The sequence below is a fragment of the Phodopus roborovskii genome, unplaced genomic scaffold, assembly GCF_943737965.1.
Source record: "Phodopus roborovskii unplaced genomic scaffold, PHOROB, whole genome shotgun sequence".
NCBI classification, from domain to species: domain Eukaryota; kingdom Metazoa; phylum Chordata; class Mammalia; order Rodentia; family Cricetidae; genus Phodopus; species Phodopus roborovskii.
Window position 1 is genome coordinate 13088048 of NW_026126448.1, and position 20046 is coordinate 13108093.

Here is a 20046-nt window from a genome sequence, read left to right on the forward strand (position 1 = left end):
TTTGCCTTTTAAAATGAGGGAGAATGGTCACTACGGTGGTTAGGAGGTAGTTGAGTCTCATGTTTTGGCTCTAACTCTGGTGTTGTTTGTTGCAGAAAGGCCATTACCTTTCCATTTCTCACAATTGGGCTGAGCACAACTGAACCATGGGGGAACACAGTCCAGACGACAATATCATCTTCTTTAAGGGAGAGGAAGATGACCTAACCCCGGATGACAAGATGCTCAGGTTTGTGGATGACAACGGACTGGTGCCTTCCTCATCTGGAACTGTTTATGATAGGACCACTGTTCTTATAGAGCAGGACCCTGGCACTTTGGAGGATGAAGATGACGATGGACAGTGTGGAGAACACTTGCCTTTTCTAGTGGAAGGTGAAGAGGGCTTCCTAATAGATCAGGAAGCAATGTCCCAGGGTTATGTACAACATATTATCTCACCTGATCAGATTCATTTGACTATAAACCCCGGTTCCACGCCCATGCCAAGAAACATCGAAGGTGCAACCCTTACTCTGCAGTCGGAATGTCCAGAAACTAAACGGAAAGAAGTAAGTAAAGCAGCAGATGAGGGCCCAGTGTGGCTGTGGGGCAGCTCCTTATGCAGCGTGCTGGCAGTTTTAACTGGGATTAAAGGAGATCCTGGGCTTAGAGCCTGTGGTGGTAGTCTTGCCTCCCAACAACACATTGTGTCCTGTCTTGTTGTGACTGCTTTCTAGAACTGTTGGATTATATGGCCACATTGTAACTGAGGAATATTACATTGTAATATCTCAGATTTTCCTCTCCAAATCATAAATAAAGTAGAAATTTCACCAAAGTGAATTCATGTTTATACTACAAAAGTAACAGCATGGCTCCTCTGATATCAGAGTGACTAGATTTGTGTGTAATAACTAGAACTGGCTATTCATGATTTGTTTTGGAGATACCTGTGAGAATGTGCTTTATTAATTTAGTGAATATTTAATGGATAGTAACAGGTAGCTTTTATCATTCAGGCCAAAGAACACAAGTGAAACCAGATTAGCTGAAAGTTGTCACGTTCTTATTCAGATACTATGGATGAAGTAATGCCTTTCAGGGTATCTTGGAAACTGTAAAGCATCTTTTAAATTGTAGTGGTGAATTTGAATGAAATAAATGATATGACTTTAAAGGTAGTGAGTGGTAAACATTATTCAGGAACTAGTGCAAGTTAATTTGAAAAAACAGGTCACTGGCAGTTACTGTGCTCAGGTACTACCAAGCAGAAATAGGCTTAATTTCTTGAGGAAATATTTTCCTTTTTTTTTTTTTTTTTTTTTTTTTCTTGTAGTGAAGGTTTGGAATTACATAAAGCTTGTACAGATGACTTTTTCATGACATTTGGCTTTTCCTTTATAACTAAAGTTAAGGGTGGTATGCCTACCTAGCATACATGAGGGTTTGATCTCTAGTATTGCAAATAAATGAATGACTTATAAATAAATATCTTAGAGCTGTAAATATCTTAGAGAAACCATCATTCCCTACCTCCCAGTGGACACAGTAATATTTGAAGCATCTCTGACATCTCTTTGGTCTGTGTGTGTTTGACCACTTCCAGAATGGTGAGAGCACAGGCTTTCATAGCTCAGTCCACTGCGTTTGCTGGCCTGTCTGATTGCTAGGAAGCTTTTGCTTGTACAGGACTCAAGTCTGTCTTCGTGTAGTGCTGCTCCCAGCCTCCAGTTCTGTCTTCCTGAGAACCCTTCCTTAGGGCAGCCTGCACATTTTTAAAGGTCCCGTCATGTTCTGTGGTACAAGCTAGCCACCTACACTCAAATATTTTTTTTGGTGGCATTTTCCCCCCAGTCTCTCATCAGTCTGGTTGCCTTTAATTGAAGGAATTCCAGTTTTCCAAAGTCCTTTTAAAATCCAGAGTTGAGCATAATCTCACAAGAGTGAGTCAGCAGTGCCAGTTGTGTGGCTCTTATCTGTGGCTTAATCTGGACACTGTACTATAATGGCCGTGTCATCTGTGTTTTATTATCAACATCTCACCGTTGGCTTGTACTTGGAAACCTCTAGAATAGTGGTTGTCACACTGGGGAGGTGCTAACTGGAATCTTGTAGGTAGGGGCTAATGATGCTGTTAGATGTTTTATAATGTACAGGACAGCCTCTGACAACAAATAATTACCCCAGATGTCTCCAGGGTGTGGATGGAGGAATCCTGTTCTGCATTATCATGAGTGCAGCTGTCAAGTTTTGTTCTGGTGAAGGTAGCCAGGCTTGTAAGTCTTTGGAGTGTCTCTATACTGGAATTTTCTTGGTTTCAATCCCGTTATGTATGTGAGCTTGTGTAGGGGTTCATCAGCCTTTAACAGACCCTATTATTTGTTGCTGCTGCTGTTCTTTTTGAGATGTTTCCATGTAACCCAAGGTGGCCTCCAACTTGTTATGTCGTTAAGGTTGACCTTGAACTCCAGATCTCCTACCTTCCCCTTTGCAGTGCTTGGATGACAAGCATGCACCTGGCCTCACAAACATTTGTCAGGCAAGGTGCTGTGATTGCAGAGGTGATTTTGCAAAATAGAGGTAGAAATAGTTGATGTCAGTAGTGTGAGCATTGGGGATAAAGTGTGTGAAGGGCACCAGTGTTGTATTTGAGAACACAAGGAGCTCACCTATGTGCTTAGGTGAGCCTTCAAGGTGGTCTTGGAAACGTGCAGTTCATAAGAAAAGCAGGGCAGGAGAATTTCCCAGAGATGGGCACAAGGTGAACAAAGAGAGGGAGGTAGAAAGCAGAGGCCCCTCCCCTCTTTAGGGAGTGGCCAGCTGTGACCCTCAGAGTTAGTATGTTTTGTTTTTTCTCTCTTTTGAAACAGACTCTTACTGTGCAGCCCAAGTTTTTCTCAAAGTGGTGAACCTCCTGCCTTTCTAGTGCTAAGATTACAGGCATATTCCACACATGGCCAGTACATTTTTCTATATAAGGGCTAAGTAGTAAAAAACAGAGACTATGTAGTCTCTGTTAACAATCAGTCAACTCTACTTTTGTAACATAATCAGTTGTAGACAGTGCACAGGTGGGCTGGGGTTAGAGCTCAGCCTGGATCACAAGCCACGAGGCCCTGGGTTCTATTCCCAGAACCACAGTAAAGATAAAATATAAAAGATTTGTAAATGAGCATGCTGGCCAGAATGACTTAGGGGCTGTAGTGAGGGTTTCAGTCCTTGGACTAAAATCCAGGAAGTAGGAGGAGATAGGGATCAAAAGATAGCAAAGGTCCAAATCTAGAATGAAGTGATAGCTTGATGAGGGTTTTAGAAGCAGTAGGAGACTTGCAGATTTGGGAGCCAGGAATGATGTGACCAGAGGAGCATTTTAGAGCCAGTATAGTGCTGCATACCTTTGATCCCAGCACTTGGGAGGCAGAGGCAGAGGCAGAGGCAGGTGGATCTCTGTGAGTTCAAGGCCAGCCTGATTTACAGAGGGAGTCCCACGACAACCTGGGCTACACAGAGAAACCCTGTCTTTAAATCCTCCCCTTCCCCCCCCCCAAAAAAAAAAAAAAAGCTTTGTCTAGGTTTGGGCATGGTGGTGGTACACCTTACACCTTTCATGTCAGCACTCAGGAGGCAGAGTCAAGTGGATCTGAGTTCAAGGACATCTAGGGCTACATAGTAGTAAGATGCTTTTTCAAAACAAAAGATAGATTTTTCTCAATGTGTTGCTGCTGGCTGATGAGTGGGTAAATATCTCGTAGTTGAAAGTCTATCACAATGGGTAATTCAGTCATGTTCAAGCTGCATTCTGAAGACAAAGTGGCTAGCTCTGGCTTCTACACCTACCTCCTCACTCTAGATGGTGAGTCTGTTAACAATAATTGGGACAAGAGGAAAGCTGGTAGGGAAGTGAGTACCTTTGGTTGGTGTGTACTGAATGTGTAGTGCTTGGGCATAAAGAGCACAAGTTGAAACCCACTGGAAATGTGGGTCTGAGATCAAGGAAATGACACAGATCCTAGACCCCCTCAGGGCATCAGTACAAACAAGGAAGAAGATGGGGGACTGGAGAGAGAGAGAGAGCCAGAGAAGACAGTATTAGAGAGAGAGAGAGAGAGAGCCAGAGAAGACAGTATTAGAGAGAGAGAGAGGAGAGAGCCAGAGAGCGAGCCAGAGAAGACAGTAGTAGAGAGAGCCAGAGAAGACAGTATTAGAGAGAGAGGAGAGAGAGAGCCAGAGAGCAAGCCAGAGAAGACAGTAGTAGAGAGAGAGGAGAGAGCCAGAGAAGACAGTAGTAGAGAGAGAGGAGAGAGAGAGCCAGAGAGCAAGCCAGAGAAGACAGTAGTAGAGAGAGAGGAGAGAGCCAGAGAGCGAGCCAGAGAAGACAGAGGGAGAGCCAGAGAAGACAGTAGTAGAGAGAGGAGAGAGCCAGAGAAGACAGTAGTTGGGAGAGGGTGGAATGTGCTGTTCTGGCCTCTGGGTCAGGAAGGCTGACTTCCTGTGTGACCTGGAAGAGCTGGAGGAAACACTAGCTCTGTCTCTTGTACTCATTTTTTGGAAAGGTCTTCAGTTGAGCCCTGCACACAGAGTGTGTGAGGTAGTACGCTGGGATGAGAGAGCAGGAAGCAGGAAGTGTGAAGTTTTGCTTGCTTTTAGAGTTTGATACTTGGAAGAAAAACCATGGAGGCAGTGGTGGTAGCTCAGGGGCATTAAAACTTTGAAGTTTAGAAAGTTAGAGCTGGGCATGGTGGCTCAGGCCTTTCAGTCCCAGCATTGGGGAAGCAGAGGCCTGGAGTATCAGGCCAGCTAGGGCTACACAGGAAGAACCTATTTCTAAATTAATTAATTGATTAGTTAAAGCCTCAAAGGTTTTGGCATAGTTTAGGACTTCACATTAGGCCAGCCTCAGTTAATGATTCCTGTGCAAATGTTTGAGAATGCTAAGTAAAATCAAACTGGTTCAGAACTTATCAGGAAGGACCTTTTGGCTTGCTAATAACTAAGAAGATCAGAATTTTTTAAAATGCTATAAGTTTATGCTAGAAACCATTTTCCAGATATTAGTAGAGCAGTTTGGGAAACGCTGATCTAGGCAGAAGAGAAGATAGGAGGGAGGACGTGATTATGCAACCTGATATTAGCTGTCAGTTTCTTGTGTTGTGATCCTTACCAGTTAGATGCTTCTGTTTGCAAGCCTGGCTTGCCCTATCGTTTCTTCAGGTCATTTCATTGTGAACCAGGGTCAAGGACTGAGCTCCCTCTTCAGTTTTTCTATCATTCATATATATAACGTCTGTGTAGAAGAGTCGATAAACTACACTTATTTTCTGAATTGGGTATTAACTGCAGCTGAGGCTGGCCTCAAACTCACAGCGGTCTCTTGAGGTCTAAGATTAGAAACGGTGGCCACTGCCCTGCTCTTAAACTGGTATTAGGCTCAGTAGATTTGGGGCCTTGATGGGGATCAGGAAGAAGTAGCCACAAGCCCTAGCCTTGGGAGGCCAGACATTCAGGAGGCTTGCCTTCCAGAAGCACACTCTTACTCAGTCATTGATTGACAGTGGTTTTATTTTGGCTTCCAAATCCACTTAGTTGGCCTGAGGAGGCCAGTGTTTACAAATGATAACAGCTGTGTGATCTTTAACCACCCTTGTCCCTGGAACCTGTTTTAAGCATGGCTGTTTTTGCTGCCTGGCATTCACAGGTACTGCTCTTGAGAAATGCAATCCTTTGATAACTAACTACTCAGTCTTCTTGGCTTCCTAAGCAGCTTAGTTTCTGAGTCAGATGTTAGCCTGATCTTCCTGTTTACCTCTGATTATACCTTTGTTTCCTTTAGTGTGCAGTTGGCTTACTGATTGCTTTATTATTATTATTATTATTTTCATCATGCTTGTCTTACACAAAAACAAGCCAACCAGAACCTTGCCACACACATTGTCTCACCCTGCCACAGATGTTTGGGCATCCTGGCTCTTAATTCACATTTCAGATTCTCATCCTAACTGTTTACTGCTTTCTCCCTGTGGATTGGGATCTTTGAGAGCTCCTGTCAAAACACTGCTATTCTGCATCCCGTATACTCAAAGCCTTTATCCTCCAAGTTGCTGAACAGCTAACTATTCCCCTGGTGGGTTCGTGTGGTCCATGGTTCCCCAAACTTTCTTGCATCTATTCCAGAGAACCTACCAGGGGGTGTCCAGTTGCCTACTTACCTCCTCTGACAGCACCACAGTGGTGAGCACAATGCATTCTACCAATCTTCCCACTTTCCTGCTAAATAGTTGGCAAATATGAAGAAACCAAGGGCCCATACGCTAAAGATATTGTTCACGATGCCCTAAATATCCCAGAGCATTGACTGGGAAAGAATGGCCTTCCCTGCAAGAAGCAGGTGCAGTGTTCTTGGAATTTTGCTCCTAGTATATTGCAAAGTATTTGGATTATTCTGAGTGGCTTTCTAAAAGGAGGTGAAGAGTTCTTTTTCTTTCCAATTTTTCTTTTTTGAGACAGGGTCTCTGTGTAGCTCTGGCTGACCTGGAGCTTGCTGTATAGACAAGGTTGGCCTCAAACTCACAAAGATCCTCCTTGCCTCTGCCTCCCAAGTACCAAAGGCATATGCCACCACAGCTAGCTAAGTTTATTTAGCCTGACAGATTTTAAGGAAGACTAAAGGGGTTAGAATAGGGTGGCTTGTCCCTATACTATAATGCTAGCACCTTGGGAGGCTAAAGCAGAAGCTTGCCATGAGTTTGAGGCTAGGCTGGGCTACACAGTACTTTCCAGGCCAGCCTGAGTTACAATGAGAAATCCTGTCTCAGGAAAACAAAAGGGAGCAACAGAAGGAAGGGAGATTTGACTCCAGTGTTCAAAGCCTTTCTACAGTTTGTCCTTTATTTTAAGAAGTCTGATTGCAGTCCTGTTCCCCAGCGGGAATCCTCGGAGAATGGAGCCACGTGCTCAGACACACCAGGGTGTTGAGCTGTGCTGGAGTGGAGCCACCCACCTTCCACTCTGCACACAACGATTGCACTTCTTCATAGATCTCTGTGCAGCTCCCACGGGATTGCCATTCAGAACTAGGACGGATGAGCCTGTCACTGCTTGAAAGTGTAGTGTTGAGCATCTGCTCATTTCCCTCCAAGGTCTGACTTAACTAACTTTGGTCAGATGCTCTGTTAGTTCTCAGAGCCCTCTGGTGCTTGGAGAGCAGTAGGGAAATGCTTGTGGCTCTGTGAGGCTCTATTGGAGACCAGAGCAGAATGTGCTTTCCCTGTGCCACCAGGTGAAGCCCATTTATCAGCATGGCGGCATATGTCTCAGCACCGAGGCCCTCTGGCCTGGCAGAGGAACCTGGATGGTTTGATGCACACACTGGCTTTTAAAGTGGGTACCACAGGCGCTCTGGGTCTTCAGTTGATGTTTTCTGTGGACTGTGATAGGTTCTGCTGACATTTTGTTCTTGGGAGAAAATACTTGAATGTTAGTTGTCTCCCCTTATTTAAATCCAGCTTATTCCAAAAACTGTTTCTTCTCCGAAAGATGATTTCAACCTTGATCTCATCTTTTTGCTGTAATGTGTACTAGCTACGTGGTCCTGGCAAGCTGCTCTCTGTCCTTTTTTTTGTAAAAATGGAAATAAAAATATCCCCCTGCGTCCTGTGAAGACTCAGTGAGATTTATGTAATGTGTACAGCAGTGTGTGCCTCAGATGTCGGGCGCCATGTCTGGTACATTACTCGTTCAATCACATGTTCTCTTGCTTTTTTTTTTTTCCTCACAGGCCCCTGTTCCAAAAGGTTCAGAGGTCATGTCCAGTTTTAGACAGGTTAAAAATGTCAAGGCGTCTTTATTAGGAACTGGTTCGGGAAGCATGTTCTCCCTGAGATGGGCTGTAAATTGTGGTTGGAAGCAGAAGTGTTATTGCACGCTTGGGAGGCTGAGGCAGGCGGATCTGTAAATGTCAAGGCCATTTTGGTCTAAGTAGTTCAAGGCTAGTCTGAGACTCTCTTTAAAAGTTGGGGAAATGTGATTGGGTTCCAGGAGAGTCCACAGACACCATGCTTGGTCCCAGCCTTCATAGTTGAACTTCCTCTGAACCTCACTCTAATTTAGGAGGTGTTGTGGTGTATTGTTTATTTTGTTTTGGTGGAGCTGGGTAATTGAGCCCAGGGCCAGATGATGCCAGGCCAGTGCTCTACCACTAAGCTATATCCTCAGTCATCTATTTTTGTTTTTTAATTTATTCATATGTATGAGTATTTTGCCCTCATGTATGTCAGTGTCCCACATGTGTGCCTGGCACATGTGGAGGCAGAAGACATTTGATTCCCTGCAACTGGAGGTACAGCCTGTTGAAAACCACTATATACATGCTGGGAATTGAACCTGGGTCCTCTGGAAGACCAGTTAGTATTGCTAACCACTTACCCATCTCTCAAGCCCCCTCCCCTTTTGTTTTGTTTTTAACTTTTTTATATTGAAATAGGTTCTTCCTAAGTTGTTCAGGGTGGCTTTGAACACAGTCTGTAGTGTGGGGATCATTGAACTTTCCATATCTTCCTGAGTAACTGAGATCATAGGCCTGAGCTATTAGACCACAGCTTTAACAATGTTATAAAATGAGGGCATTTGTGGTTCCCAGACAGAGGTTGGTGAATACCAGTTCTTGTCACAGATAATCTTTTGCCCTCATTCTTGATGTCTTGTAATTTGCTTGGTATCAGGCCCCTGAAAGTTACTTCCATGGTGGACATATGGGACACCAATATCCTACAGCTAAAAGTGAAGGCTTAATATAATTTAGTATTTCACCTTTTTAACAATCATAAAACAAACACTGCTAGCTCCCATTTTACAGACGGAAAGAAATGAAAGCATAGAAACATCTAGCTGTCATAGTCCCAGTGCCAGGAGGCAGAGACAGGAGGATCCTAATAGTTCTCTGGCTGTAGAGTCTGAGAGCTGCAGGTTCAGTGAAAGACCCTATCTCAGAAAATGATGTGGAGGCCTGTTGTGGTGGCCCTTGCCTGTAGTTTCAGCACTTAGGAGGCAGAAGCAGGTAAATCTCTGTGAGTTGGAGGCCAGCCTGGGATACATAGTGAGACCCTGTCTATAAGTAAATTAAGACAATGCCTGATGCCAATCTGTCTTGTGTGTGCTCACACACGATTGCACACACCCTCATGTATACATACACCATGAGCATACATACTTGCAAATATGAGCATCCAGTTCTCAGGTGGTGAATTTGAGACTTGAACTAAGGATTGTCTGGATGCTTTTTATGACAACTTACCAGTTTACAAAGGTGTAGTCAAGACACAGGCCTGTTGGCTGCTGACGGGACTGAGAAATGAAAGGCCAGGTGGGTGTCCTTAGTTCTAATGGGTAGAGGGAGGAGGCGTGCACACAGCTCTGGAGAGTGACAGCTGTTTGACTGCAGCTCTGCTGGGCATTGAAGAAATGGGGCCAGTTCAGGGACTTAGATTTGTGATTCAAGAGTTTTGATTGTCCATTTGGAGTAGAAGAAACCAGTACTAGCACGGGGAACAGTTTTAGTATGTGGAAAAGGGACAGGAAGTCACTAGTGATGGGAAGAAAAGGCAAAGTTCAATATTTTTCTCCCTCGGGGTTTTTTTTTTTTTTTTTTTTTTTTGTCTTTTTGCTTTTCATTTTTTGAGGCAGAATCTTGCTATGGATAGCCGTAGCTAGCCTGGAACTTACTATCTAGATCGGTCTCCTGCTTCCGCCTCGGCCTTCTAAGTGCTGGATCAAAGGCTTGCACCAGCACACTCAGTTTGGAAAGTGAGTTCCATAGCTGTAACCACCAGCCAATCATTTATTGATGAGGGTTTGTCTGCTCTGGGCTCAGAACCAGGGACTCGCTTTCTTTATCACAGTGTGTGGAACTGAGTCCTCTTCATCTCCCTTTTTCTTCCAGCAGAAGCTCAGCTTTTCTTTCTCTTTTCCCCAAGGACTAAGAACGTAGTCTCCTGAAGCTGCGGCTTCCTTTTCTGCTCATGCGTATCTCCTGCACCTACTGGTCTCTGCTTCTGTTGCCTGCGTGCTGTGAACGTCTTTGCTAAACGTTTGCTTTAGAATCGTTCAGAACACTCTGACATGCTTAGGGCACTCACCTGGGCATACTTAGTATCACCCGGGAGTCTCTGGGCTCTTTAGCAGGGTCCTCCCCAGCTGTCTGAGGCCACGTGGGATATTTAAAGTCAGGTTTAGATGACTTAAAGTCTTTGGAAAACAAGTTTTTTCATGTCCAGTGGAGTCCCCAGTGGCATTATGTTCCTATTACAGAAACTGTCATTCATTTTGACAAGCAGGCTACCTGTGTGTGATCTTCCCTCAAGTCTTTGGGTTCATCTGTATCTCTCTGCTCTGTAAATAAGCTTGCCTTATAAGTCCCGTTTCTGTTTATTGCCCTAGTGTGCTCACTATCCATTGTCTGTGGCTTCTCAGACAGTGTTCTTGCCTGTCCTGTCCAACTCTCATTTTTGTTTTGAACTTCTTGAGAGCAAGGGCCATTGTTGCTGCTGTTGTTGATGGCACTAAGCACAGTATAATTCTAGAACACAAGTCTTCAAATCCATAAATACTAAATTTTAGTTTCATTTAAAGATACATGATGTTGTAATGTATCTCTTCTTTGTGGCATGACACACTGCATTTTTTTTTTCAACTTCCTGTTCCTATCCTGTTTGAGATAGTTTATTTAGGTTTCCCTTTTTGTGAAATTTGTTGCTATTTTGAAATAATTCTGATACTCAACAATGATGTCTACTTACTGTCTGTAGATGAAATGAGAAGGGATCGTTTATTCAGTTTATTATTGGGAGAAAAAGCATCTAATACTCAACACCGCTTTTATTTTACCTTTTTTTCCCTTGAGGCAGGGTTTCTCTGTGTAACAGCCCTGGCTGTCCTGGAACTCATAGAAGAGATCCACCTACCTCGGCTTTCCTAGTAATAAAACTAAAGGTGGTACTACCCCGAGCTCGGATAGGATCTTTGCTGTGTTAATGTAGCCCAGCTTGGCCTTGACCTTGCGTCAGCCTTCCTGCCTCGGTCATCCTGCTGAGTGCTGCCATACCTTTCCTGGCCTGAGCGCTTTCTACCTATCTGTCCTCAGTTTCACTCCCATTCTAATCTGCCATGTTTTCCTGAATGCGTGGTAGGCTGAGTGCTCATGCTCTGGCCACTGCCGCACAGTCCAGTGCTGGTGCTGGGGCAGCAAGGACTTAGCCATCAGTGGTCTTTGCTACGTTTGACCTGGTGACACCCTACTCAAAACTTCCTTTCCCACACGACAGTCTTGGGGTTTGTTGTTGTTTGTATGCGTGGAGGGTATGCTGTACAGGTATATTCACATGTGTAAGTACACCTCTGTGTACATGGGAGCTGAGTTGATAAGTGTGTTCTTTGATCACTATACACTTTATTTATGGAGGCAGTATCTCTCGCTGAACCTGGAACTCACCAATTCCAGCTGTCTTCCCCTGGCAGGCCCCTCTCTGTCTCCAGAGTCTGGAGAGTGTGGTGGCCCTCATGGCCAAGAGGCTTTATGTGGGTTGTAATCAATAAGTCTTGCTGCATCTGTTTTATTCATTCAAAATATAAATGGAGTGAGTGCTACTATTCTCTAGTCTCTGAGTTGTCAGTGAGCAAGATACTCACATGCAGTGTACAGTTTAGATGAGAAGCAGCATTCATTAATGTAATTCAGTAAATATTTACTTAGTGCCTGATTTTTCCAGGTCGTGCTTGCCTAGCAACTAAAGGGAATAATGGAAATTGTTTAATTATATAACTGTTTAATCTTAATTGTATGTTGAACTTTAAGGAAAAGATGGCATCTCTCCACAGGGGTAGTCTCAGAAACACTACTTTTTTTCCTCAAGCATACATGGATACTCAGGCCCCATATGTAAAGGGATCATAGTGTTTGCATGTATCCTGTGTACATTCTCCTGTATACTTTAACTATTTAAAACACTTGTTTGTGTGTAGGAGCATGTGGTGGAGGTCAGAGGACAACTTTGTGGAGTTTGTTCTTTGTGTGTTCCAAGGATTGATCTTGACAGCAAGCATCTTCATCCACTGATCCATCTAGCTGCTGGTGGCCTTTTCCTGTATACTTTAAAGTAGCGGGGCTAGCCGGGCGGTGGTGGCGCACGCCTTTAGTCTCAGCACGCAGGAGGCAGAGGCAGGCAGATCTCTGTGAGTTCAAAACCAGCCTGGTTTATAAGAGCTAGTTCCAGGATAGCCTCCAAAACCACAGAGAAACCCTGTCTCAAAAAACAAATAAACAAACAAAAAAAGTAGCTGGGCTTACTTATGACACATTTAATACAGTGTAGATGCTCTAGATATTGTTGTTTAAGGAATAAAAGGTTGTTCTGTACATGGTTAGCACAGACAATTGTTTTTGTTTGTTATTCTGAACATTCCAGTCTCTAATTGGCTGAGTCCATGAATGCAGATTCCCCCAGATACCAAGGACTGGTGGCCCAGGAAGCTGTGAGAGCCTAGAGTAATTGTGCCTGTCACACTCAGAACTGAGGCTAAGGACCAGTCTGGGAGAGGCCCCTGAGGAAGAAGCATCCACTAGTGGAGTGGTTGGCCTAGTACAAGAATTCAGATGTGAGTGGGCAGGGAATGAGAGAGGCACTGCCTACTGTAGTCACTTACAAGTTGTCAGCTGCATGGAAACTCAAGGATGAAACTGTTCTTATCTCTCACCTCTGTGATGGACCACATGATGAAGACAGGGTCCCTTTCTTACCCTTCAGTGATAGTTCTGAAATGTCCGTTTGTAAAGTTAGCACGAGTACATGAGAGACTAATTACCAATGTATATGAAGTGTGGAGATCGTGGTAAACTCACAGAACACTGGCGTTTAGAGAAGGTCACTGTTGGATAGACATGGAGGATTATGGAGGACCTCGGAAGGAGAGAGACTTGAATTAAAGGGAGAAAGAGAGGCTCGGGAAAGCAAAGAAAGGAACTAGACATTTCCAGTAAAGGGAGTAAAGAGCACAGGAAAGGGGCGGGGACTGAGAGGCACTGAGGATGAGTGTGCTATGCCTGTAGGCCTAGGCTGACCCTCCTGCTTGCCTGGTTCCTGAGTCATACAGCTGAAAGTGTGGAAAGGCCCTGGGAATACCCTTGACCGTCCTGCCTAGACACTGCCACTTTTCAGGGAGAGGCCTTGCCAAGCACCAAGACATAGGCCTGAGTGAGTCAGTTCAGGAGACAGAGCACAACCTGTGTGGCAGTGGGAGGGTGACCCATGAATGGGTGAGGGAGAGCTTGTGCAAGGTTCTGTTAGAAGTTAGAGAGAAGGGAAGAAGGGGTGGGGTAGGAGGAGGAAGGAGTCAGTGCCCCTCCCTTCCCTCTCCAGCATACTAGCTGACAGGCTAAAATCCCTTTTAAGCCTAGTTGTTTGTTTTGTATAGCTCTGGAGTATTGGTTCTCTACATGTAGGTCTCAACCCCTAGAGATCAACCAACCCTTTCAAAGGGGTTACATACCACCATTGGTATGTAACTTACATTAGATACTTACATTACGATTATAACAGTAGCAAAATTACAATTATGAAGTAGCAGTAAAAATAATTTTATGGTTGGGGGGTCACCACAACTTGAGGAACTGTATTTAAAGGGTCACAGCATTAGGAAGGTTGAGAATTGCTGATCTAGAGCTAAGAATGTTATTTGTTTTTTGTTTTTTTTTTTTAATCTTTAATTTTTTATGTATCTGTGAAGGGTGGAGGCTTCAGAGTCCATGAGTGTTGATAATGAGCTCTGGTTCTCCAAGAGCAGTATGAACTCTTAACTGTAGATCATCTTTTCAGCTCCTGGCAGTGTTTTCATTTGTTTGTGAGGATTGAACCCAGAGCCTCAAGCATGCTAGACAAACACTGAGTCACAACTCTAGCCTCCATTTTCATTTGTTTATTGTATTTTATTTTGTTTTGAGACAGGGTTTCTCTGTAGACCAGGCTGGCGGATCATAGAGATCCGCCTACCTCTGCCTCCTGCCTCCTGAGCCGTAGGACTAAAGGCATACACCATCACCACCCAGCTTATTGTATTTTATTTAAGTTCTCAGGTAGCCTAGACTGGCCTAGATTCTCTAGATAGCTAAGGATGACTGAATGACCTTGAATTTATTGTATTATTTTTGAGGCAGGAACTCACTGTATAGCCCTGACTGGCCTAGAACTCTCTATGAGCCAGACTGACACCACACTTAACAGAAACTGATCTGTCTCTAAGCTTCCAAGTCCTGCGATCAAGGCCACCACACCTGGCCAACCTTGAACTTTTGATCCTGAGTGCTGAGATTCCTGGCACACCCAGTGTGTGTCCTGTTGGGAACAGAACCCAGGCCTTCATGCATGCTGGGAAAGCACTCCACCTGTAAGCTGTGCCCTGTCCTGGTTACATTTTTATTGACCTTTTTCAGATCAAAATAATATTTCATAATGCATGAAAATCGTATGAAATTCAAGCTTGAGTGTCCATGAATGCTTTTGGGACATGGCAGTGTTCAGTTACTTGTCTGTGACTATTTGTAAAATGCAGGGCAATGGTTGAAACCATAAGGTCCAAAATATGTTCTTTGACACTTGACAGAAAACTGTCCACCCTTGACTTACACCCACCCATCCTTCTGAAACAGAATGGTCATGGTCTCCTTCATTCCTGAGGCTCTGTCCTTCCAGCCAGCCTTTATTTTGTCGTCTCTGCTAAGATCAAAACCAGGGGTCACACCATGTGTTCGTCTTTTTTTTTCCCCCCCCTTCGATTTTTCGATATTTTTTCTGTGTAGTTCTGGCTGTTGTGGAACTCACTTTGTAGACCAGGTTGGCCTCGAATTCACAGAGATCTGCCTGCCTGTCTCCTAAGTGCTGGGATTAAAGGTATGCACCACCACTGCTGATGTTGACTCCTTTTTTGTTTGAACCGCTGCCCCTGAACTTGCTTTGTAGACCAGGCTAGCCTCAAACTCAGAGATCCACCTACATCTGCCTCTCAAATGCTGAGTTTAAAGGTGTGTGCCACCATAGATACCCCCACCATGTTTTAAGCAAGCACTAAGCTGCACCCCACCCCAGGGGTCTTTTAAATACAGTCTTTTTGTCTGTGTGTTCCTTTTGAGGCCTTCATTCACTTTCCTCCAGGGATTTTCCTTTCGTTTTGAGGACATGGATGTGTAATAGCTCAGACATCAAGACAGAGTCTTGTAATATAGCCTTGGCTGGCCTCAAACTCAGAATTCCTCCTGCTTCAGCCTCCCGAATGGGTGCTAGGATTACAGGTATGAACCGCCACTAGACCTTGTATTGTTTTCCTCTAGAAATAAGCCCAGCCCAGAAGTACTGGTCCTAGCACTGCTCACTCTACATCTTTCATTTCACTGCTTTCCAGACTCCCGCCCAGCCCTGCAGGCTCTCAATGAGTGTGTGTGTGTGTGTGTGTGTGAGGGGGGGGGTGGGAAGGGTGGGGGGGGGTTGTTTTCCCTGGCTCGCCCTGTGCTTACTCTGCCCTTTGCTTACTCTGATGTTTGTCTATTTGATCCTCTTGTTTTCCATGAGACCCTTCTTTTAGCTGCTGCGACGTTCTGTTCCTTGCTCTAGCTTTCTCCCACTGGCTTGCCAAGTCCTTTACTACTTAATGTGTTAAATGCTGCTTGCTCCCCGTTATGATAAACTTGTGGGGAACTTGTAGTGGGGGACCTTGGTGGATTCCATGGCAGATGAGGGTGACTGAGACTGGGGACAAGCATGCCAGGCAGACAGAGCTTAATGAGAAGTTTTATTAGAAAGGGGAGGGAGGTGGAAGGAAAGAGAAAAGAGGTAAAGAGATACAGAGACAGAGAGAGGACAGAAGAGAAGAGGGAGACAAGAAAAAACCTTGTCTGCCTCAGGGGAACCTCGGGAAGAGAGTGGGAGAGAGGAGCTAAAGACAAGGGAATAGAAAGAGAGCATGGGTGGGCGGGGGTCTTTCTTTTAAAGGGTCCTTTGCACCTGGACTGACTGGGGTACTGCCTGAGTGTCTTCTTCCAGGTGACAGAGACAGGCCAGCATAATGCCTGAATCCTCTCCCCCCCTCCCTCTCCCTCTCCCTCTCTCTCTCTCTCATACATACACACACACCCATCCTTTGTCCTGTGGTATGAGCTATTTTGTTTTGTGTTTTTGAGACAGGATTTCCTCTAACTAGGCTGGCCTCAAACTTACAGAGATCAGTCTGCCTCTGCCTCCTGATTTCTGGGATTAAAGGCATGTGCCACCACTACTCAGCAAATTTTTCTTAATCCTTAAACAGCTTTTATTTAGTTTATTTTAAAAGTTTATCCCAGGCGGTGGTAGGGCACTCCTTTAATCCCAGCATTGAGAGGCAGAGGTAAAGGCAGATCTCTTTGAGTTCTAGGTCAGTGAAGGGTATTCACAGAGAAAAGCTGTCTATACACACACACACACACACACACACACACACACACACGTATGTATATATGATTTTTAGTTACACGTGTGTTTATGACTACGTGTGCATATTTGCAGGGCAAATGCAGGTGCCCATGGAGGCCTGGTAGCTGGAGTGATAAGCAGTTGTGAACTGCCAGATGTGGATTCAGAGAACTCAGGTCCTCTGTAAAGCAGTGTGTGCTCTTAGCTGCTGAGTCATCTCTCCAGCTGCCTACAATAGCTTTTAGAAAGATAAAAGATAGACTTAGGGCTTGGGATGTAGCTCAGTTGGTCAAGTGCATACCATCATACACAAAATTGGGTTCAATCATACAGTTGCACTGTATGCAAATCTAGGTGTGCTGATACACTCATGTAAGCTCTCAGAAGGCGGAAACAGGAAGATCAGATGTTTAAAGGCTACAAGTTTGTTATCAAATTGTGTTTCATGAGTCCCTGTCTCAGGGTGGAGAGGTGAGATCTGGGCAGCTGTTTTCCCTTACTGATAAGGTATCCCATGTACTCTGTCAGGTCAAGCGGTACCAGTGCACCTTTGAGGGATGCCCCCGCACCTACAGCACAGCAGGCAACCTACGCACCCACCAGAAGACTCACCGAGGAGAGTACACCTTCGTCTGTAATCAGGAGGGCTGTGGCAAGGCCTTCCTCACCTCCTACAGCCTCAGGATCCATGTGCGAGTACACACAAAGGAGAAGCCATTTGAGTGTGATGTGCAGGGCTGTGAAAAGGCATTCAACACACTGTACAGGTCAGCCTCTCCATGGCTCTGCCAGCCTCCTGACTCTGAGCTTGGGAGTACAGGACTCTTTCTCTTTGCATATGACAGCTTCTGACACTTTGGAGAGCAGAGCTGTACTCACCTATTTAAAATGCATTATCAGAACCTACTACATAAAAACAGGTGTACCATGGGCTAGGTGGATGTTTTGACACATCTCTGTGAAGGTTTGCATCTCAAGGAGTGACATTGTGGCCTTGGGGTTTTAGTAGTTGGTATAGAGTAGTCTCACGGGCACAAGGCTAAGTTGGCACAATGCCTTTGAGATAACTTGTATCCTGAGAGATGGGAAGTTGCCCACTTAACGTCTATTTCTTTTTCCATGTTTGTGTCAGGAGACTTACACAGTTCTTCAGTATTGGGCATAAAATAACAAGCCATTCTATTCTGAAAGTGCCTGATGTTGTTTGGTCCTAGAAGCCAAGCAGGGTTGGGCCTGGTTAATATTTGGTGGGAGGAATAATAATGGCACTTATGGTGTGTGCACTGTGCAAGGTGCAATTCTAAGTGCTGGTCCCCAGAACAGCTGCTGAGTAAGCAGAAGTACAGAGCAGGTCTGCAGGCACCTGGCTAGACTAGGCCAGGGTCAGGACTTGAACCCAAAGGAGTCTGTCTCTGATTAGTGCTCACATCACTGTGCTACTTTCTTCTCTGCATTTCTCTCTGGGTGACTTTTGGATGCCAGTGTACTTTGGTATAGCATTGTGCACTTGGTCCTAGAGTGTGCTCGGCTTGCACTGGGAGGCTCTGTGGTACGTACATTCTGCATGGGGCATCTCTCTGGGACATTTTGCAGGTTGAAAGCACATCAGAGGCTTCACACAGGGAAAACGTTTAACTGTGAATCTCAAGGCTGCAGCAAGTACTTCACCACACTCAGTGATCTGCGGAAGCACATTCGAACCCATACAGGAGAAAAGCCATTTCGGTAGGTCTTACTGTTTTCTATTTGTCACTGACCAGTTCTCAGCTGGGTATCTGATAGACTCTAGGAAGTTTTCAAAATAGGAAGAAAGCTGCCTTACCCATTTCCTTCTTTGGTGGTGTTAGCTTCCCACAGGGTAGCAGTGGCCACCTGCTGCGGGTTGGAGGAGTACAAGTGGACTCAAACACATCTTTCCCTGGGTGATGGTTGGCTGTTCTGCCCTGTGTTTTCCTGTATTCTTTGAAGCTGACTTATATGGTAGATATTTTTCTTTGTACTGGGGAAGTACTGAGATCCTTAATCAAGGGCTGGGTAGGTAACCTGGGCTACAGAGTGAGAGCCTGTGTCAATACCCCTTCCTCCTAAACAAAAGGAAACATCCTTAGTTGAGTGGGGAAGAGCCACAAGTTGTAGACAGTGTCAGATGCTATCAGCCTAAGTGGCTTGAGCATGGAGAAGGGAGACCTACCTGAGAAAGGGGACTTAAATTGTTTCTGAGGATGCTCATGAGGGAATGTTTAGCTTAGTGGTCTGCATGATTGACTCTGTTACTTGTTTGCTGTCGCTTTTAATATCTCATGTTTGTATACATATAGAGCTACATGATTTTGTGTAGATATATCAACAGTACTCTGTATATATACTTCCAGAAGAGGGCATCAGATCCTATTATAGACATTTGTGAGCCACCACATGGTTGCTGGGAACTGAACTCAGGACCTCTGGAAGAGCAGCCAGTGCTCTTAAACATCTCCCCAGCCCTCAAAATCCATATTTTAAAATTTGACTTTTAAGTATGTATCTCTGTGAGTACATGGCATATGTGTGCTGATACTCTTAGAGGCTAGAAGATAGTATTAGATCCCCTGGAGCTGGAACTAAATTTGGGTCCTCTATGAGGCAGGAAATGTTCTTGACTCCTGAGCCGTCTCATTAGCTGCATCCATCATCCACGGTAGATAAGTCTGTAAGCATGAGTCGGCTTGTACCCATCCTCCTTTTCCTCCGATCGCATGTAACACATGGCAGGGTTCCAGGCACTCAGTAAGTGTTCAGAAGTAGTAGCCTTGGATGATTATATGACATTTTTATAAGGTAATCAGTTTGTAAAGACCCCCATAACTGTGTTTTAAGTATTGCTGAAGATTTCCCATAAACAGTGTCCTTGAATTCTGACAGGGGATACTGCTTAAAGTTACGGCATCAATATGCCACCCTTCAATTTTCAAATCAACTCGTCTTTCACACACTTGGAGGCAGTTGAAAAGTTTCCAGGAGCAGCTAGCTCTTAGACACCAATTAAATGGAATTGAGTTTTTAAATTACAGATGGATTTCTGAGTCTCAGCCCCTTTAAGAACAAGAGATTAAAGTCCAATTGGTTACTCTGCAGATACTTAATCACCCCTGCCAGGTTGCTGGGGGGGCTCTTATTTCTATACAGATAAGTGCATTTATTTTTGTGATTAAAACAGTTATGTCTTGAATATTAGAGGAGACCTAGATAGATACAGTGATGATTATATGTGATTAAAAACCAAAAGGCTTTAAAGAAACTTTCTATTTAAATAAATAAGATGTTTAGATATAAGAAAACCTATTTGGTTATATATGTAAGTATTAAGTTGTTCCTGTATGACAACTAAAACAATATAAAGAACCACACAGAACCTGCTCTTGAGAAAATGTTAAGAAATAAAATATGCCCACATATGGCAGGGTAGTATACACCTTTGATCTCAGCACTGGGGCTGCAGAGGCAGGCAGATCTCTGTGAGTTCCAAACCAGCCAGGGCTACATAGTGAGACCCTGTCTCAGACAAACATGCTTTCCCCAAATGTACACAGAGATGAAGTAA

At 44.5% G+C, this 20046-nt stretch overlaps 1 protein-coding gene across 2 annotated transcripts in view; it reads left to right on the top strand.

Moving 5' to 3' along the window:
• The window catches only part of Mtf1 (metal regulatory transcription factor 1), a 44818-nt gene that overhangs the window by 1744 nt on the left and 23028 nt on the right, over positions 1-20046 (top strand). For both annotated transcript variants that reach the window (XM_051188743.1, XM_051188744.1), the window contains exons 2-4: positions 96-551; positions 16995-17233; positions 18060-18191. In XM_051188743.1, coding sequence (XP_051044700.1) covers positions 147-551; positions 16995-17233; positions 18060-18191 — 776 coding nt within the window. In that variant the 5' untranslated portion in view covers positions 96-146. The remainder of the gene's footprint in view (positions 1-95; positions 552-16994; positions 17234-18059; positions 18192-20046) is intronic.